We start from the raw sequence: 22,026 nt of genomic DNA, 5'->3' as shown, positions 1-22,026 counted from the left end.
TCTACGCGGGCCTCTCACTGTTGTGGCCTCTCCCATTGCGGAGTACAGGCTCTGGACGCGCAGGCTCAGCGGCCACGGCTCACGGGCCCAGCTGCTCCGCGGCCTGTGGGATCTTCCCGGACCAGGGCACAAACCCGCGTCCCCTGCATCGGCAGGCGGACTCTCAACCACTGCGCCACCAGGGAAGCCCTGTTATCCCTATTTTATAGGAGAAGGAACTGGAGCCCAGAGAGCTACTTAACCACCAAAGATGTACTGCCCTCCAGTTCCTTGCTATCAGAGAAACCACGTGGTGAGCATCTTTTTACATTGTCCCGGAGAGAATGTGATGCTCTGAGTGCCTGCTGCTCCTCTACCTCTCTGATAAAGAAAGCAGGGGATCAGGTACCTGATCCCAGGGTGACCACTGCCTGCCCTGGGGACCAGCACCTGGTGAAAGGCAGCTTACTGACTGCAGTCCATGCCAGAACCCGGCACTGGAAATCCAGCAGACACCATTGTCATACTGGGCAGTGACTGGCCTAAACAGATCATTGCTCTTAGGAAGTCTGAATGCAAGATGGAACAGAGGTAGAGACACAGCCAGAGAGAGGGCAGCAGGGAAAAATCATGAAGAGGGGGCGAAGAAGGCAGAGAAGGGGGAGGGAGGAGGAGATGGGGGGGGGCAGGGGGAGGGAGAAAGAGGGAGAGATGGGGGTGTGGTCTGAAGCAGCAGTGAGAAGTACAGATAGAAGAGACTGCAAAGCTGGGTCCCAAGAATGGGGGTGGGGGTGACTAGTTAGGAGCCGAGGATAAAATGTCGTAGCTGCTTTGGGGACCCTGGAGTTGTGCCATCGTGAAGGGCGATGAGGCACAGCTGTAAGGCTGCCGAGACCATTTTCTGGGCCTCCTCCCCTCTCCATCCCTCCTCACAACTATCCCCCAGCTCCCGAGTGGCCAGCGTTGTCTCACATGCACACAGGTTCTTCAGGGCCTTCAAATTCTCCCTTCCTTCCTTCCTAAGGAACCCAGTGTGAACTGCTCTCCAAGTGGGTGACTCACCCCAAGGGGTACCACAGGGTATGGGAAGTAAAGATTCTAACTAATGTCTAATTAAGAAAAAAAAGAAATTAAATTTACCAATATACAACATCGTGACTGACAACAGAACACATATATCATTTATAAAGAAACATATATCATGAGGGTGTGAACTCAAAATGTTGCGCTAATAGGATACGTGATCAGAACAGTTAGTTGGGAGACCAGAGGTCTGGGAGAAAGGATGTAGGTTTTGGAGGAAACGTGGGCCTGGCGTCTAATCTTAGGTCAGTCACTTGCAAACTGTGTGGCCCTCAGCAACTTAATTGCCACCATTCTTGGTTTCCTGGTGTGTAAAACTGGGACCGCTGTGTCTGCCGCGCAGGTTGGTGTGAGGCTGGCTGGATATCACAGAGGGGCTGCTGCTCTCTTTCCTTACCTTGCCACTAAGGGGGTTTCTCTCAGCCTGGATCACATTGCCCACCATGTCATAGAAGTCCACCCCATTTGGAAGGTTGTTTGGCTTAGAGTCGTCAAACTGTGGATACTGGTACAGCTCTGCCAGCATATTTTTGTCTGCTGTTTTCTGAAGAAAAAAGCAGAATACGAAAATGGGGTCCATCATTTTGACAGTTTAAAACAATACAGTATCTGCTCCTTTTTATCATGGAGACAATATAACAACCTTATAGACAGAGTGTTTTATAGAGTGCGTTCATTATCCCAGCACCCCTTACCAAACACCTATATACGTTATTTCCACTTTCCTTTTCTGGCTTTGAGCACAAGTATACAAATATGTATATTACTTCAATCATTTTAGAACATGTATATGTACACACACACTTTTATGTCCTGCTTTATCCACTTAACTTTAGATTTTTCACGTTGTTACACTGTCTTCAAATTTATCATTTAAAATAATATATCTTGTTAACAAGACTGCTTTAATTTAACTACTCACCGATCACTGCAAATTAATATTATTTATTAGTAACTTGGAGCATACGGTTCACCCCTTTGGGGTTATTTATTTAGTATGAATTTCTCAAAATAGCACTATTAGATCAAAGGATACAACTATCCCTATGGTTCTTAACATATACATTAAATGGATTTTTAGAATAAAAATAAAATATGACTATAAAAAATGTAAAATTACAGAAAAGTAGAAAGAGGAAACCTATTACCACCACCCAAAGGCACCTACTGGAAACATTCTGAGGGACTGAGTTCCTCTCTAACTGGGCTATGGCCTTAACAATGGAAGAACTCAGTGATTAACTGCTTTGACTCTGAGTCAGATGTCAGCTCCCGCATTTACTAACTGTCCTGCCTTGGACAGGACATTTAAATGTGCTCAGCCACCATCATGGGTAGTATGACAGTTTCAGTGCAGACCGTCAACCATCGGGCTTTATGCTGTGTGGCTAAAAAGTGAAAAAAGGATAACGTGTTCCCCAGCATTTCAAGGTTTGAATACACACGAGCTGGGTAGTTAAAGAGCCAGCTTAGGAGGATCTTAACTGGGGCGGCTGTATGGCGGGGCCAGGCTGTGGTTGCAGAGGCAGCAGAGAGCCTGGCTGCAGGTCCGAGGATCTGAGAGGGAAGCAGGTCTCCGCCACTGAAAAGCTGACTGATGCTGGACACGTCCTCTGACTGTTCCCGACTGCCAGCGTCCCAGGCTATCTGCAGTGACCGACAAAACCAGCACTGCTGTGGGAATGGGCCCTGCGGAGCTGCGCAGCACAGTGGCTGTGTGAACTGAATCTGAACTCATTGTTTCTAAGGGCAAACATCTTCTGAGTTCTAAAAATAAACAGACAGGGGCTTCCCTGGTGGCGCAGTGGTTGAGAGTCCGCCTGCCGATGCAGGGAACACGGGTTCGTGCCCCGGTCCGGGAAGATCCCACATGCCGCGGAGCGGCTGGGCCTGTGGGCCATGGCTGCTGGGCCTGTGCGTCCGGAGCCTGTGCTCTGCAACGGGAGAGGCCACAACAGTGAGAGGCCCGCATACCGCCAAAAAAAATAAAATAAAAAAAAATAAAAAAAAAATAAACAGACAAATGACCTCTAGAACACTCCTCATTCTACCTTTTTGAGGCGTTATGAGAAATTCCAGCATTATTAAAATACTTTAAGATTCTCTAAAAAGGGAATTCTGCCATTTTCCTGTGTAATCACCATCCAGGTGCCAAGTATCCCCTCCCGGGGAATAAAATCTAGTCCATGCCCAGCAGAAACAGACCTAGCAATAGATCTCTTACCCTTCTGATAATGAAAGATTTGACATTCCTGGATTCTGAGCCTTTGCAAATACACTGAGATTTTCTTTCGCTCTTTTCTGCAGAAGTATGGAAGAAGAGAAATAGGATGTGAGTAACCACGGGGTCTGTCCACTGCTGTGTAGTAATCATACCTGTGATTTTTCATTCAACCTGAGCAGTCAGGTGACACGCACACTATTAGTCTCCCTAGATCCCACCTGGGTTGCTGACTTAATAAGATTCCCCTCATTTGATTAGACTGCTTGAGCCAGAGAAGCAGCCAGGAGGAGTAGATAAAACGTGGGCTTTGAAGTCAGGCTGGGGAGAATGAAGGACCTGCCGCGGACAAGCTGTGTGGCTTTCGGCAAGTTGTTCCCTTACCCCCAAGCCTATTCTCTCATCTATAAAACACTTTCTACGGCACCCACCTCACAGGTAGGGGGCATTAGGAACCTTTAACAGGGGGATACGTATGAAAGCACCTGGTGCAGTGTGTCCCGTACGGGTCGTCTGGAAATGGTGTTGTCCCTCCCGCCTTCCTTGCCCTATGCCAAGAAGTCAGATTAAAGGCTCTTTCAGAAGAGGCTAAAAATATCCTCATCTGAGACTCCAGACTCCTACTCAATTACATTTTAGATACTAAAAAACCAAACCCCACAAAAACGCCATCAAGGCTATGAGAAAGGAGTTTTGCCTCTGTCTCCCGAGCCGCCGCGACTTCTCTCTCCTTTTAAAGCCTTCTTCTCCATCTCATACTTCTCAATTGCCTTCAAAAACCAAAAAAGAAATGGGGTTTTGGGGGTTAGTGCAAATCTTAGAGGAGGGCAGGGGCCAGGGAGTAGGCCATTTCTCCTGCTGGTGTGCAAAAGGCCTGGAACAAAGTTCGTGGCAGGGCCTTACTGTCTCCCACTAGGTGGTAGGGCCTTGGTGGCCATCTGTGTCACTGACCTCATCCCCCTGAGTGTCACCACCGATATGTCCCCCACCCCCATGCTCTCTCACCTGCCCCTCCTCCTGGCTACGCTCCTGAGGAGTACAGGATTGGGAACAGGGTTCTGATCATCGCTCCACGGGTTACAAGCTACTGTTTGACCTCTGTAAAGGGGGATAATAATACCTGCCTCCCAGTGCTCTTAGAATTTAATACGCTTTAAAACACTAGCACAGAGGCTTTCAGATTGGAGCTGCTCAATAAAGGGTAACTATTATTATTATTAATCATCATACCCTTGACCTCTCAAGAGATTTCTCTTGATCTCTGACTCCTCTTACCCCCAGTCCTGCCAAAAAGGGAGGAAAGGAAAATGAATGTCAGTGACCCAGCAAGTTGTGCTGATTGTCAACCAGCCCAGCGTTGGGCTTGGGTAACAAAGTTAAAGTATGATTATGTCTTCACCACCCTCAAGGAATTTACAGTCTATTCAGAGAACCAAATAAACATACGTGGAACAATTAAGTCCTAAACTGCTATGTTTAGGATTCAAGGGAGAAGATCGGTATGGGCTGGAGCAGTCACAGAGGACTGGCCAGAAGTGGCGGGGCATGAGTGTTGGGAATAAGAGGGATGAGGCATCTCTCCTTAGCTTGATAAACCGTGAAATGCCCCTCCAGCCTGCCCCCACCTTTCTCCTGAACTGGCAGCCCCAGCCTGCACGATGAGCTAAAGGTACTGGAATGTACGCAGGTGTGTGTGCGTGTCAGGGAGTACACTAGAGAAGGCGTGATGGATGAATGAATCGGACGGGTGTGTGTCAATACAGCCGTGTCTTTGATACCTGCCAGGATGTCACTGTAGCTGACATTGTCAGGGCCCAGAAGGATGGACAAGATTTGCACAGAGAAAGAACAGAAAAGATAGTTGAACGCTGGAGGAAAAGCAAGTTTTAGGGCAAGAATGATGAGACCTGAGTTTGCATTTGAGACGTCAGAAGGATCTACAGGTGGGGCTATTCCCTGGGAAGGCAGCTCCCAAACCTGGCTGATGACCAGCCTTGCTGCGGAAGTATTCAGATATACAGATTCATTAGAATCTGGAATAAACATCCAATCCAAGGAGTCAACATCATTCCTTATCGGGTTCTGAATTGTTTATTTATTGTGGCCCCTGAGTTGTTCTCTATTTAAATTTAAAAAACAATAAATATTTTACATGGTACAAAATCAAATACGGTAAAAAGTCTCCTTCCTACTGCTCACCCAAGACCCTTAGTTTCTTGCACAGCTTTCTAGAGATATTCTGTACCTATTCAGATGAGAGCATACACAGCTCACAGGCGTGTACCTGGCTCTTTTCACTTTTAGTTTTTAAAAAGCTCCCAGGGGAGTCTGATGATCAGCTAGGTTTAGGTTATCACTGCTCTAGGTAGCTGGGAATATGAGACTGAAATATAGGTGAGAAGATAGAATTTGCAAACATATCATTCATTCCACGAATCTTCCCTGAGCACCTACTAAAAGCCAGGTGCTGGGCTGGTGTCCAAGAGAAGATGCAGCCGTGAGCAGTGAAGCCCGTCTCTGCCCTCCGAGGGCTCAGAGACTAGCAGGGAGAAGCCGGTGATTACGAGGTGATCGATGCTGCTGTGGGGAGGGACAGGATGCCAGAAGGGAGCCCCAAAGGGGCACCTACACTGATCTTGGGCCGAGGGTGCAGGGAAGGCCTTTCCAGAGGCAGTGGCCTATCGGGAGAGGAAGGAACACACCTACTGCTGGAGTGAATGGTGAAGCTGTGACGGTGGGTGAACGAGCTCCCAAAGGAAGGAGACTGGAAAGAAGAGCTAGGCAAGTTCATGGCCAAAGTCTGGGGGGGAGCCCACATTTAGGGCATGGGAGAAGGAATAGAAATAGGACATGGCTGTGGGGGAAGTTGGCGGGGGGTGTCTAGGTCTCAGAAGGAGGCGGCTCACTCATTTGCTAGTACAGCTATTAAACACTTCTTATGCACCAGGTACATGCTAGGTGCCGTGTGGTAGGGCAGCGTGGAGCCTGCCTATAGGTGCTGACGTGGGAGAAGCAGCCATACAGTCAAGGCCTGATGTATAAAGGGCAGGGCACACCGCAACCAGCAGAGGTTGGGCAGGGTAGCCCAGGGGTGGGCTCTGGTGGCAACAGGCAGCCAGCATCTGCCAGATCTGACCAGCTGCCTGCACAGAGGAGCAGGAAGGATGCTTCCTCCAGGTCACGTGAGGATCCACGATTGCTCCTGCCAGCCCTGCCCCTGTTCTGAGTGGCAATGAAGAACACCGAGGAGCTGTGCCGATGCTGGACAGCCTTGAAAAGCCACCAGATCCTGCTACTGGGAGGATAATCTCATTCATTTTCCTAGTTCTAAAGTTATCATTAAAAAAAACCACAGAACTGACATATAAATACATTCTTGCTGTAAAATACCCAAACATTACAGAAGTTGTCAGAGTAAAAACAGTTTACCCCCTTCCATCCCACTCCCTTTCCAGAACTGACTGCATCTGATATGCATCCTTCCAGACTTCTCCCCTACACATTTATACATATATAATGTCCTTCTTGTGGGCCAGGCACTGATCTAAGGGTTTTCAGGAGTCTTAACTTGTCCAGTTCTTTCAGAGATAATACATCTATGAGGTAGGTATGTTATTAATGTTATCACTATTTTACAGGAAACTGAGACTCATAAAGGTTAAATAATTTACCTAATGTCACAGTGTGAGAAAACAGTAAAGCAGAAGGAATTTAAACTCTGACAGTCTTATTTTGTGCCTCTGGTGCTATACCCTCATGCACACATACAGAGGTATAAGGCTTTTTACATGGAATCATTCCAAATAGCGTGTATGTCTATTTTGCTTTTATTTACAACTCAATTCTAGAATGTGTTCGACAGTGGGGTAGGGGAAACAGAAGCTCATGGTGTCCTTTCCACTTCAGTGAAGAATGCCTTTACTTCTGTGAAAAGCAACTTTACTATATTTACCAAAATTTTAAATTTCACTTCTAGGGCTCTAGCTTGCAGAAATATTTGCAAATGAGTCCCAAGATACATGTACAAAAATAGTCACATGTTCACTATGATGAAAATAGCACTGAAATACTTATTGATAGGGAAGAGTTAAATTACTTATGCCATACCCAACTTTTCAGATATTATGCAGCTACGAAAAGAATGGGATCAGTCAACAGCACTGACTTTGAAAAATCTCCAAGAGGTATTTATGCTAAAAATAAATAAATAAATAAGAAAAAAATAAAAGCAGCTTCCAAAACAATATTTATGGTATGATCCTGATTACATTAAAAAAGAAAACAATAACCCTAAATGTCCATATTGTATATTTCCAATGTATTTTTTTAAAGTTCTGGAAGGATACAGTAACCCTAAAAGAAAACAATAACTCTAAATGTCTATATTGTATATTTATAATGTATTTTTTTAAAGTTCTGGAAGGATACAATAACCGTAAAAGAAAACAATAACCCTAAATGTCTATATTGTATATTTCTAATGTATTTTTTAAAAGTTCTGGAAGGATACACACCACATAACTAGCAGTGGTTACTTCTAGGGAGGGATTTAGGGCTGGGAGGGAAAGTGACTTTCACTGTTTACTTACATACTTGTAGATACCTGAATACTTTAGAATAAGCATGCATTACCTTGCTATTTAAATTTTTTTTAATAAAAGAAAAAGATTGTTGACTCAAGAGCTAAACTGGCCCAAAGGTCAGTACTGGAAAAGCCGAGGTGAGGGTAAAGCTAAAAACTGTGGAGGCAGATCACCAGGTTCAGGACCCTGGGCCAGAGGAACTTGGTGGAGAGCAAGATGCCAGGTAGGAAGGGGTGAGGAGGTTTAGGTGGAGTGAACTGGCAGGAAGTAAAGGAGCAGGGTTAAGACAGACCGAAGAAGCAGAGAGAAGGGATGGGAGAGAAGGAGGGCCAGGGAGCATGGTGGACTGAAGATCAGGCCAAGTGAGAACCCACAGAGAAGGTCCTCCCAATCTACAGAACTGCACTGCCAACAAATGACTTGGGTTCTCATCTAGTCTGAGTCTCTTTCATTGTGTTTGGAGACGTAGTCAGTAACATAAATGAGTGAAGCCGGCCGAGCGTAAGACCATGTGGCAACCAACACTTTGCCTCCATATCAGGAGCGTCAGGGAGTGGTGGGGACTGTGGCGACCTGGAGACCTCACGCTCTGATAAGGAGAGTCACTGCTGTTCTGCTCCAGCTGATGACCCCACGTGGAAGTGCGGAGGAAACGTAACCATTCTTAAATATCCCATATAGCATTTTGTCTTCCCTCAGGAGACAATAATTTACCAGAGCCTAACCCACCTGGGGGAGGGGAAATACCCAATTCTAGCACCATTTAGCTACCTTGTCCCACCCAAGCGGGGGAAAAAAACTGAGAAGCAATGGTGAAGTCCAGCCCAGAGGTACCAAAGGTTCCTCAAAAGACTAAGACCCAACCATAGGACTACAGAACACTCCCCCCACAACCCTCACACCTACCACCACATCACTGAAGGCCTATTTACCACAGTTCCTTTTACCCAGTACGTCATACCTACCTTTCAACAAAAAATTACAAGGCATACTAAAAGGCAAAAGGCACAGTTTGAAGAGCATAAACAAGCATCAGAACCAGAGTCAGACATGGCAGAAATGTTCCACTTATCAGACCAGGAATTTTTTTAAATTATGATTAATATTCTAAGGGCTTTTACAGAGAAAGCAGGAAACATACAAGAACAGAAGGATAATGTAAACAGAGAATGAACATTCTAAGAAAGGGTCCAAAACAAATGCTAGAGGGGATTTCCCTGGTGGTCCAGTGGTTAAGACTTCGCCTTTCAATGCAGGGGGTGCAGTTCGATCCCTGGTTGGGGAGTTAAGATCCCACATGCCTCGTGGCCAAAAAAACAAAAACATAAAACAGAAGCAATATTGTAGCAAATTCAATAAAGACTTTAAAAATGGTCCACATCAAAAGAATCTTTGAAAAAAAAATGCTAGAGATCAAAAACACTGTAACAAAACAGAAGGATGCCTTTGACAGGCTCATTAGTTGACTAGACACGGCTGAGGAAAGAATCTGAGTTTGAGGAAATGACAATCGAAACTTCCAAAACAGAAAAGCAAAGAGAAAAAAAAAGACTGAACACCCCCCGAAACAGAACAGAATATCCAAGAACTATGGGAAAACTATTAAAAAGTGTAACATATGCATAATAGGAATACCAGAAGTAGAAGAAAGAGAGAAAAGAACAGAAGGAATATTTGAAGGAAAAAACGACTGGAAAATTTCCCAAATTAATGTCAGATACCAAAACACAGATCCAGGAAACTCAGATAACACCAAGTAGGATATATGCAAAAAACAAAAACAAAACCCAAAAAACTACACCTAGGTATTTCATATTCAAACTTTAGAAAATCAAAGATAAAAATCTTTAGGGACTTTCCTGGTGGTCCAGTGGGTAAGACCCTGTGCTCCCAATGAAGGGGGCCCGGGTTCAATCCCTGGTCGGGGAACTAGATCCCACACACATGCTGCAACTAAGAAGTCCGCATACTGAAACTAAAAGATCCCGCATACCACAATTAAAGATCCCACATGCGGCAACGAAGATCCCACGTGTTGCAACTAAGAGCTGGCTCAGGGCTTCCCTGGTGGCGCAGTGGTTGAGAGTCCGCCTGCCGATGTGGGGGGCGCGGGTTCGTTCCCTGGTCCAGGAGGATCCCACAGGCCGCAGAGCGGCTGGGCCTGTGACCCATGGCCGCTGAGCCTGCGTGTCCAGAGCCTGTGCTCTGCAAGGGGAGAGGCCACAACAGTGAGAGGCCCGTGTACTGCAAATAAATAAATAAATAAATAAAGAGCTGGCGCAGCCTAAATAAATATTTAAACAGAGACAAAAAAAAAAGAAACAAAAATCTTGAAAGAAGCCAGAGGGGGGAAAAATACCTTACCTATAAAAGAGCAAAGATAAGAATTACATCCAACTTCTCAGAAACCATGCAAGCAAGAGGAAAATGAAGTGAAATATTTAAAGTGTTAAGGAAATAAACCCTGCCAACCTGGAATCCTGTACTCTGCAAAATTACCCCTCAAAAGTGAAGGAGAAATGAAGGCTTTCTCAGGCAAAAGAAAACTGAGGGAATTTGTTGCCAGTACATCTGCCGTGAAGAAATGCTAAAAGAAGTTCTTTAGAGGGAAGGAAAATGATACAGGTCAGAAACTTGGATCTACATAAAGAAAGGAAGCGCATCAAAGAATGAATCAGTGAAAGTAAAATAAAAAATTTTGTTTTTTTATTCTTAACTGATCTAACAGATAGAAGTTTGTTCAAAATAATAGTAGCAATGTGTGTGTATATACATATACACACATACACAAGTGAAATGAAATGAATCATGGCAATGATACAAAAGACAGGAGGATGGAATTAGGAATATTTTATTATTATAAAGTATTTGCATTACCCGTGAAGTGGTATAGTAATATTTGAATGTAGACTTAGATTAGTTGTAAATGTATATTTTAAACTCTAGGGCAACCACTAAACAAAGTACAAAAAGTACAAAAAGAAGTATGATTGATATGCTAAGAAAGGAGAGAGAATAAAATCACATAAAATGCTCAATTAAAACCACAAAAGGCAGAAAAAGTTTGGAAGACAAAAGTAGGAAAAAAGGGGACTTCCCTGGTGGTCCAGTGGTTAAGAATCTGCCTTCCGGTGCAGGGGACGTGGGTTCGATCACTGGTCGGGGAACTAGGATCCCACACGTCGCGGGGAAACTAAGCCCACACACCGCAACCACTGAGCCCATGTACCATAACTAGAGAGAAGCCCACGCGCCACAACAAAAAGCCAGGGTGCTGCAAGTAAGACCTGACACAGCCAAAAAATAAAAATAAATTAAAAATAAATAAATATATTAAAACATAGGAACAAAGAACAGGCCAACAGGACATTTGGCCAATAGAAAACAGAACAAATACGGTAGATATTAATCCAACTATATCAATAATCACTTTAAACATGAAAGGTCTAAATATGCCAATTAAAAGACAGAGATTGTCAGAGTAAATCCAAAAACAAGATCCGAAATACTCTGTCTATAAGAAACCCATTTTAAATATAAATAAATATATAGATTAGATGTAAAGGGATGAAGAAAGATATACCATACAAACACTAATTAAAAAAAAAGTATATTTCACTTAGAGCAGACTTCAGGTCCAGGAAAGTTATCAGGGATAAAGAGGGGCATTATATAATGATAAAGGGGTCAATACACCAAGAAGACTTAACAATCTTAATGTGTATGTGCTTAACAACAGAGCATCAAAATACATGAGGCAAAAAAAGAATTGCATGGACAATGAATCCACTGATGAATCTACTATAATAGTTAGAGACTTTAATACTCCTGTTAGAAAGGGACAGATCCTGCAGACAGAAAATTAGTAAGAAAATAGCTGAACTCAACAACATCATCAATCAACTGGATATGTGCCCTTTCCTATAACCAACAATGAACAAGTGGAATTTGAAATTAAAAACACAATACCATTTATATTAACAAAAAAATGAAATACATAGGTATAAATCTAATAAAATATGTACAAGATCAAAATAAGAAAAACGACAAAACTGATGAAATAAATTAAACAACTAAATAAATGGAGGTATTCCATGTTCACAGATGGAAAGGCTCAAGATTGTCAAGATGTCAGTTCTTCCCAACTTGATCGATGCAGTCCCAACCAAAATCCCAGCAACTGGGTTGCCCTGGCGGCGCAGTGGTTGAGAGTCCACCTGCCGATGCAGGGGACACGGGTTTGTGCCCCGGTCCGGGAAGATCCCACATGCTGCGGAGCGGCTGGGCCCATGAGCCATGGCCGCTGAGCCTGCGCATCCAGAGCCTGTGCTCCGCAACGGGAGAGGCCACAACAATGAGAGGCCCGCATACTGCCAAAAAAAAAAAAAAAAAAATCCCAGCAATTTATCTGTCAATATTGACAAACTAATTCTAAACTTTACATGGAGAAGTAAAAGACCCAGAATAGCAAACCCAGCATTGAAGGAGAACTGACACTACTTGACTTCAAGACTTACTTACTATAAAACTACAGTAATCAAGACAGCGTGGCATTGGCCAAAAAAACAGACAAATAGATCAATGGAAAAGAATAGAGAGTCCAGAAATAGACCCACATAAACAAAGTCAATTGATCTTTGACAAAGAGGCAAAGGCAATACAATGGAGCAAAGATAGACTTTTCAACAAATGGTGCTCGAACAACTGAACATCCAAACGCAAAATAACGAACCTAGACACAGACCTTACATCTTTCACAAAAATTAAGTCAAAATGGATAACAGACCTAAATATAAAACTCCTAGAAGATAACCTAGATGAGAAAACCGAGATGACCCTGGGTTTCGCAATGACTTTTTAGATACAACATCAGAGGCATGATCCATGAAAGAAATAAATGATAAGCTGGACTTCATTAAAACTTAAAACTTCTGCTCTGCAAAGGACAATGTCAAGAGAAAAAGAAGACCAGCCACAGACTGGAGAGAATATTAGCAAGAGATACATTTGATAAAGGACTATTATCTAAAATATACAAAGAAATCTTAAAACCCAACAATAAGAAAACAAACAAACGCCTCAACAGACACCTCACCAAACAAGATATACAGATGGCAAATAAGCATATAAAAAGATGTTTAATATCACGTTATTAGAGAACTGCAAATTAAAACAACGAGATATCACAGTATACTGGTTAGGATGGCCAAAATCCCAACACTGACAACACCAAATGCTGATGAGGATGTAGAGCAAGAGGAACTCTCATTCACTGCTGGTGGGAATGCAAAAGGGCACAGCCACTTTGGGACACAATTTGGCAGTTTCTTACTATACTAAACATACTCTTACCATATGGTCCAGGATTCATGTTCCTTGGTATTTACCCAAATGAACTGAAAATATATGTCCACACAAAACCCTGCATATGAATGTTTATAGAAGCTTTATTCAAAGTTGCCAAAACTCAGAAGCAACCAACATGCCCCTCAGTAGGTTAACAGATAAATAAACTGCGGACATCCAAACAACAGAATACTATTCAGCGCAAAAAAGTAATGAGCTATCAAGCCATGAAAAGACATGGAGAAAGCTTAAAGACATATTACTAAGTAAAAGAAACCAATCTGAAAAGGTTACATACTTTATGATTCCAACTCTATGACATTCTGGAAAAGGTGAAACTAAGGAGATAGCAAAAGATCAGTGGTTGCCAATGACTGGGGGGAGAGAGGGATGAATAGCAGCACAGAGGATTTTTAGGGCAGTGAAACTATTCCGTATAATACTATAAGGGTGGACACATATCATTATACATTTGTCCAAACTCATAGAATGTACAGCACAAGGAGAGAAACCTAATGTAAACATGGGCTTTGGGTGAATGTGATGTGTCAATTTAGGTTCATCAATTATAATAAATGTTCCACTCTGGTGATGGGGAGGTTGTGCATGTGTGGGGACAGGGAGGGGTATGTGGGAACTCCATACTTTCAGCTCAATTTTGCTATGAACCTAGAACTTCTCTAAGAATAAAGTTTATTAATTTTAAAAATATATCTTTGAGACTTCTATTGTGCAAATGTGCTTTCAAATAAGTAGATGGGCCCCTAGGGCCCTTCCTTGCTGGAAGCCTTGCCTCAGCACACATAACTTACCAGGCTGTGCACCAACAGGCTGGGACTCAGATCTGTCTCAGCAATCCCTTGGTTTACCTGCTGTATGGAGCCAGTGCAGCAGGCTGGGAGGTGAGTCTGTTAAGGAAACTTTCTGGGTGATGACTACACACAAATAGAACAGGATGGGGCGAGCCTGTAATGAAAAGCAGCTCACTGCCTTTCTGTGCTGTCTTCCCCCACCCCACAGTTCATTTATTTATTTATTTTTTAAACTTAAATTTTAATTTATTTTTTTATACAGCAGTTTTTTGTTTTTGTTTTTTTTTGCGCTACGCAGGCCTCTCACTGTTGTGGCCTCTCCCGCTGCGGAGCACAGACTCCGGACGCGCAGGCTCAGCGGCCATGGTTCACAGGCCCAGCTGCTCCGCGGCATGTGGGATCTTCCCAGACCCGGGCACAAACCCGCGTCCCCTGCATCGGCAGACGGACTCTCAACCACTGCGCCACCAGAGAAGCCCGCAGGTTTTTATTAGTCATCAATTTTATACACATCAGTGTATACATGTCAATCCCAGTTGGCGCAACTCATCACACCACCACCCGCAACACCCCCCCCACCACCACTTTATCCCCTTGGTGTCCATACGTTAGTTCTCTACAGGTGTCTCAATTTCTGCCCTGCAAACTGGTTCATCTGTACCATTTTTCTAGGTTCCCCATATATGCGTTAATATACAATATTTGTTTTTCTCTCTCTGACTTACTTTACTCTGTATGACAGTCTCTAAATCCATCCACGCCTCAACAAATGACCCAATTTCGTTCCTTTTTATGGCTGAGTAATATTCCATTGTATATATGTACCACATCTTCTTTATCCATTCGTCTGTCGATGGGCATTTAGGTTGCTTCCATGACCTGGCTACTGTAAATAGTGCTGCAATGAACATTGAGGTACATGTGCTTTTTTGAATTATGGTTTTCTCTGGGTATATACCCAGTAGTGGGATTTCTGGATCATATGGTAATTTTATTTTTAGTTTTTTAAGGAACCTCCATAATATTCTCCATAGTGACTGTATCAATTTACATTCCCACCAACAGTGCAAGAGGGTTCCCTTTTCTCCACACCCTCTCCAGCATTTGTTATTTGTAGATTTTCTGATGACGCCCATTCTAACTGGTGTGAGGTGGTACCTCATTGCAGTTTTGATTTGCATTCCTCTAATAATTAGTGATGTTGAGCAGCTTTTCATGTGCCTCCTGGCCATCTGTATGTCTTCTTTGAAGAAATGTCTATTTAGGTCATCTGCTCATTTTCGGATTGGGTTGTTTGTTTTTTTTAATATTGAGCTGCATGAGCTCTTTATATATTTTGGAGATTGATCCTGTATCCGTTGATTCGTTTGCAAATATTTTTTCCCATTCTGAGGGTTGTCTTTTTGTCTTGTTTATTGTCTTCTTTGCTGTGCAAAAGCTTTGAACTTTCATTAGGTCCCATTTGTTTATTTTTGTTTTTATTTCCATTACTCTAGGATGTGGATCAAAAAAGATCTTGCTGTGATTTATGTCAAAGAGTGTGCTTCCTATGTGTTCCTCTAAGAGTTTTATAGTGTCCAGTCTTACATTTATGTGTCTAATCCATTTTGAGTTTATTTTTGTGTATGGTGTTAGGGAGTATTCTAATTTCATTCTTTTACATGTAGCTGTCTAGTTTTCCCAGTACCACTTATTGAAGACACTGTCTTTTCTCCATTGTATATCCTTGCCTCCTTTGTCATAGATTAGTTGACCATACGTGTGTGGGGGTTATCTCTGGGCTTTCTATCTTGTTCCATTGACTTATGTTTCTGTTTCTGTGCCAGTACCATATTGTCTTGATTAGTGAAGCTTTGTAGTATAGTCTGAAGTGAGTGAGTCTGATTTCTCCAGCTCTGTTTTTTTCCCACAAGACTGCTTTGGCTATTCGGGGTCTTTTGTGTCTCCATACAAATTTTAAGATTTTTTGTTCTAGTTCCATAAAAAGTGCCATTGGTAATTTGATAGGGATTGTATTGAAATCTCTAGATTGCTTTGGGTGGTACAGTCATTTTCACAATATTGATTCTTCCAATCCAAGAACATGGTATATCTCTCCATCTCTTGGTATCATCTTTAATTTCTTTCATCAGTGTCTCGTACTTTTCTGCATACCGGTCTTTTGTCTCCCTAGGTAGGTTTATTCCTAGGTATTTTATTCTTTTTGTTGCAATTGTAAATGGGAGTGTTTCCTTAATTTCTCTTTCAGATTTTTCATCATTAGTGTATATAGGAATGCAAGAGATTTCTGTGCATTAATTTTGTAAACTGCAACTTTACCAAATTCATTGATTAGCTCTAGTAGTTTTCTGGTGGCATCTTTAGGATTCTCTACGTATAGTGTCATATCATCTGCAAACAGTGACAGTTTTACTTCTTCTTTTCCAATTTGTATTCCTTTTATTTCTTTTTCTTCTCTGATTGCTGTGGTTAGGACTTCCAAAACTATGTTGAATAATAGTGGTGACAGTGGACATCCTTGTCTCGTTCCTGATCTTAGAGGAAATGCTTTCAGTTTTTCACCATTGAGAATGATGTTTGCTGTGGGTTTGTCATATATGGCCTTTATTATGTTGAGGTAGGTCCCCTCTATGCTCACTTTCTGGAGAGTTTTATTCATAAATGGGTGTTGAATTTTGTCAGAAGCTTTTTCTGCATCGATTGAGATGATCATATGGTATTTATTCTTCAATTTCTTAAATATGGTGTATCACATTGATCTGCATATATTGAAGAACGCTTGCATCCCTGGAATAAATCCCACTTGATCATGGTGTATGATCCTTTTAATGTGTTGTTGGATTCTGTTTGCTAGTATTTTGTTGAGGATTTTTGCATCTATGTTCATCAGTGATATTAGCCTGTAGTTTTCTTTTTTTGTGACATCTTTGTCTGGTTTTGGTATCAGGGTGATGGTGGCCTCATAGAATGAGTTTGGGAGTGTTCCTTCCTCTGCTTTTTTTGAAAGAGTTTGAGAAGGATGGGTGTTAGCTCTTCTCTAAATGTTTGATACAATTCACCTGTGAAGCCATCTGGTCCTGGACTTTTGTTCATTGAAAGATTTTTAATCACATTTTCAATTTCATTACTTGTGATCGGTCTGTTCATATTTTCTATTTCTTCCTGGTTCAGTCTTGGAAGGTTATACCTTTCTAAGAATTTGTCCATTTCTTCCGGATGGTCCATTTTATTGGCATAGAGTTGCTTGTAGTAGTCTCTTAGGATGCTTTGTATTTCTGTGGTGTCTGTTGTAACTTCTCCTTTTTCATTTCTAAGTTTATTGATTTGAGTGCTCTCCTTGTTTTTCTTGATGAATCTGGCTAATGGTTTATCAACTTTGCTTATCTTCTCAAAGAACCAGCTTTTATTGATCTTTGCTATTGTTTTCTTTGTTTCTATTTCATTTATTTCTGCTCTGATCTTTATGATTTCTTTCCTTCTGCTAACTTTGGGTTTTGTTTGTTCTTCTTTAGTTCCTTTAGGTGTAAGCTTGGATTGATCCCTTGATCATTATGTAGTGTCCTTCCTTGTCTCTTGTAACATTCTTTATTTTAAAGTCTATTTTATCTGATATGAGTATTGCTACTCCAGCTTTCTTTTGATTTCCATTTGCATGGAATATCTTTTTCCATCCCCTCACTTTCAGTCTGTATGTGTTCCTAGGTCTAAAGTGGGTCTCTTGTAGACAGCATATAGATGGGTCTTGTTTTTGTATCCATTCAGCAAGCCTGTGTCTTTTGGTTGGAGCATTTAATCCATTCACGTTTAAGGTAATTATCGATATGTATCTTCCTATGACCATTTTCTTAATTGTTTTGGGTTTGTTTTTGTAGGTCCTTTTCTTCTCTTGTGTTTCCCACTTAGAGAATTTCCTTTAGCATTTGTTGTACAGCTGGTTTGGTGGTGCTGAATTCTCTTAGCTTTTGCTTGTCTGTAAAGCTTTTGATTTCTCCATCGAATCTGAATGAGATTCTTGCCGGGTAGAATAATCTTCATTGTAGGTTCTTCCCTTTTATCACTTTATATCATGCCACTCCCTTCTGGCTTGTAGAGTTTCTGCTGAGAAATCAGCTGTTAACCTTATGGGAGTTCCCTTGTATGTTATTTGTTGTTTTACCCTTGCTGCTTTCAATAAGTTTTTCTTTGTCTTTAATTTTTGCCAATTTGATTACTATGTGTCTTGGTGTGTTTCTCCTTGGGTTTATCTTGTATGGGACTCTCTGCACTTCCTGGACTTGGGTGGCTATTTCCTTTCCCATGTTAGGGAAGTTTTCGACTATAATCTCTTCAAATATTTTCTCTGGTCCTTTCTTTCTCTCTTCTCCTTCTGGGACCCCTATAACGTGAGTGTTGTTGCGTTTAATGTTGTCCCAGAGGTCTCTGAGGCTGTCTTCATTTCTTTTCATTCTTTTTTCTCTATTCTGTTCAGCAGTGAATTCCACCGTTCTGTCTTCCAGATTCCTTATCTGTTCTTCTGCTTCAGTTATTCTGCTGTTGATTCCTTCTAGTGTAGTTTTCATTTCAGTTATTGTATTGTTCATCTCTGTTTGTTTGTTCTTTAATTCTTCTAGATCTTTGTTAAACATTTCTTGCATCTTCTCAATCTTTGCCTCCATCTTTTTCCGAGGTCCTGGATCATCTTCACTACCATTATTCTGAATTATTTTTCTGGAAGGTTGCCTATCTCCACTTCATTTAGTTGTTTTTCTGGGGTTTTATCTTGTTCCTTCATCTGGTACATAGCCCTCTGCCTTTTCATCTTGTCTATCTTTCTGTGAATGTGGTTTTTGTTCCACAGGCTGCAGGACTGTAGTTCTTTTTGCTTCTGCTGTCTGCCCTCTGGTGGATGAGGCTATCTAAGAGGCTTGTGCAAGTTTCCTGATGGGAGGGACTGGTGGTGGGTAGAGCTGACTGTTGCTCTGGTGGGCAGAGCTCAGCAAAACTTTAATCCGATTGACTGCTGATGGGTGGGGCTGGATTCCCTCCCTGTTGGTTGTTTGGCCCGAGGCAACCCAACACTGGAGCCTACCTGGGGTCTTTGGTGGGTTAATGGTGGACTCTGGGAGGGCTCACGCCAAGGAGTACTTCCCAGAACTTCTGCTGCCAGTGTCCTTGTCCCCCCAGTGAGCCACAGCCACCCCTGCCTCTGCAGGAGACCCTCCAACACTAGCAGGTAGGTCTGGTTCAGTCTCCCCTGGGGTCACTGCTCCTTCCCCTGGGTCTCAATGCTCACACTACTTTGTGTGTGCCTTCCAAGAGCAGGGTCTCTGTTTCCCCCAGTCCTGTCAAAGTCCTGCAATCAAATCCCACTAGCCTTCAGTGTCTGATTCTCTAGGAATTCCTCCTCCCGTTGCCGGACCCGCAGGTTGGGAAGCCTGACATGGGGCTCAGAACTTTCACTCCAGTGGGTGGACTTCTGTGGTATAATTGTTCTCCAGTCTGTGAGTCACCCACCCAGCAGTTATGGGATTTGATTTTATTGTGATTGTGCCCCTCCTACCATCTCATTGTGGCTTCTCCTTTGTCTTTGGATGTGGGGTATCTTTTTGGTGAGTTCCAGTGTCCTCCTGTCGATGACTGTCCAGCAGCCCGTTGTGAGCTTGGTGTTCTCACAAGAGGCAGTGAGAGCACGTCCTTCTACTCTGACATCTTGGTTCAGGGCCTTCTGTGCTGTCTTTTCACTTAATTATTTTCTCTGCAAACATTCACACTTCTTTTATCTTGTGTTAAATGAGTTTCTTTATAAATTATAAACAAAAATTAACCATATTCTAGACACCTGGAAAATATAAAAAGAATCACCCATTACACTACCACCCTAACAACTTGTTAGGTTTTTGGGAGACTTCCTTCTAGCATTATGATATACACACTTTTTACATAACTATAATATCAGTGGATGCCGATTTTACTACTCTGACTTCTCTCCTACTCATTATTATGATTATTTTCCATAAAGCTAAATAATCTTCATAATATTTTAAATGGCAGAATACAAATCCATTTAGAGAATGCATCTTAATAGACTTAACTGTACCTTGGCTATTGAATATTTAAGTTGTTTATAATTGTTTTACAAGTACAGATAATGCTGTGATGCACACAGTCACACAGAGAGCTGTTTCCTTCAGGTGAAGGATGCCTGGGTCCAAGGGCATCTCAACCTTGTTTATCACTGTTGAAATCGCTGCTCAGTTCAATGCATCCTCTTACTACCCTCTCTACGTTTGCATTTCTTTCTGTCTTAGCCTCAACTGGTCTAGGATATATCCTTTGTAAAAGCCCCATAATCCTACCACTCCTCACTGCCTTCACATATAGCAAGGTTCACTGTTACTTCCATTACCCTCAAGTGTTCTTACAAATCGGAGGGTACTTGACAAATGGAGATGCCAAGGAGGGACATGACAAATCATAGGAAGTGAAACGGATTACTTAGGTTGAGATAAGTGTAGGATTAAGAAGAAAGAGGGTACATTAGAAAAAGGCCCAGGAAAGTGAGACCCTGAAATAGATCCTGATGGGATCATTTGTGCTCATCTTGAGAAGGGTTTCTGAGAGGCATGGAAAGTGAGGTGATGCAGAGGGATACATGCAGTTTGGTTGGCAGGAGGATGACCTGAAGGTAAATGAGCTCTATATAAGATGGAAAGACAGGGTTATTTATAACCTGAGAGGGTCTTTATTTGCTGGATGAGTTCTATGGTCCCCCAGAGATGGGATTCTGTGGGTCCCTGAGATACAAGGTTCAGGGTCAGAAGTGAGATCAGGATCAATAAAGGCAGAGTCAGAGAAGAAAGATGCTGGTAGAGCCTGGATGATGTCAGAAGGGGCAAAGTCTGGGCCCAGGCAGAGCTGCTGGCAGTGGCAGGTGAGAAGAGGAAAGGTCAAAGGGAGCAAAAAAAAAAAAGGAAAGAAAATGAAAAGAAAGAAAAAAAGGGAATTCCTTGGTGGTCCAGTGGTTAGGACTCTGCACTTGCACTGCCGAGGGCCTGAGTTCAATCCCTGATCAGGGAACTAAGATCCTGCAAGCTGCAGTGCGGCGTGGCCACAAAAAAAAAAAAGAAAAGAAAAAAATTTTTTTAAAAGTTGGGTACTCAGCTAACAGTCTGAGGGCAGAGGGTTGGACTAGAACTTAGTTTCTATCTATAAGTTTAATTCTTTGGAAGGCAGAAGGGAAAGAAAGAGACAATGGGGGGAAAAGAACATTTTTTTCTCTTCTTCCCCATTCTTTCAACGAATATTTCCAGTATGTCTCCCTTTAGGGCTCTTTCTGATTATCTTAGTAAAACAAACTCAAGACAAACAATCCTTCACAGCTTCATATTCTTTTAAAGGACAGGTAGGGCTTAAGTAATTGAAAAAAGTTAACAAACATATAAGAAACGAGCTAGTAAGTGGTGTATGTTACAGACTCGAGCCCAGGTTACACCTCTGCACGGGTGTGTTTGGTCTCTATTGCAGACGGCACCACAGAAGGATACAGGGTGGACTGTCCTCCAGATTCTTCCTCATGGCATCCTTCATTGCTTTCCGTGCAGTGAATGAGACAGCCAGGTGCTCATCTACTGGCACCATTGGCAAGGCAGTGAAATTGATGACATCCATCTTCCTGAAGTCAGCCATTGTCCAGTTTCTTGTAAACTGACAAACAGTAAGTTTCCACTTTTAAGAGCCTCTCATTCCTCACTACAATCTTGTTCTCTGTTCCACCAGCCTCCTGGGAATCACAAATAGCATACAACCATCTTAGAAAGCACAACCATGCTCATCTTGTAAGCAGGGCTGATAAGGAGGCACATGCTGCATGTTAATGGGGAATAAAGGCTTTTGTCTGAGAAGCCCATTTTCAAAAAATTTTTATTGGAGTATAGCTGATTTACAATGTTGTATTAGTTTCTGCTGTACAGCAAAGTGAATCCGTTATACATATACATATATCCATTCTTTTTAGATACTTTTC

General features: G+C 42.4%; 1 protein-coding gene across 1 annotated transcript in view; it reads right to left on the bottom strand.

Moving 5' to 3' along the window:
* The window catches only part of FAM227A (family with sequence similarity 227 member A), a 78,368-nt gene extending 56,679 nt beyond the window's left edge, over window positions 1-21,689 (bottom strand). Inside the window, exons 1-5 of the mRNA XM_007454108.1 lie at window positions 21,548-21,689; window positions 14,025-14,107; window positions 3,981-4,053; window positions 3,287-3,363; window positions 1,460-1,606 (exon numbers count right to left, since the gene is read on the bottom strand). Of these exons, the coding sequence (XP_007454170.1) occupies window positions 1,460-1,606; window positions 3,287-3,363; window positions 3,981-4,053; window positions 14,025-14,107; window positions 21,548-21,689 (522 nt within the window). The remainder of the gene's footprint in view (window positions 1-1,459; window positions 1,607-3,286; window positions 3,364-3,980; window positions 4,054-14,024; window positions 14,108-21,547) is intronic.
* Between the last annotated feature and the right edge of the window lie 337 nt (window positions 21,690-22,026).

The sequence above is a fragment of the Lipotes vexillifer genome, unplaced genomic scaffold (assembly GCF_000442215.2).
Source record: "Lipotes vexillifer unplaced genomic scaffold, Lipotes_vexillifer_v1.1 scaffold382, whole genome shotgun sequence".
Taxonomy (NCBI): domain Eukaryota; kingdom Metazoa; phylum Chordata; class Mammalia; order Artiodactyla; family Lipotidae; genus Lipotes; species Lipotes vexillifer.
This window is presented reverse-complemented; position numbering and strand designations above follow the sequence as displayed.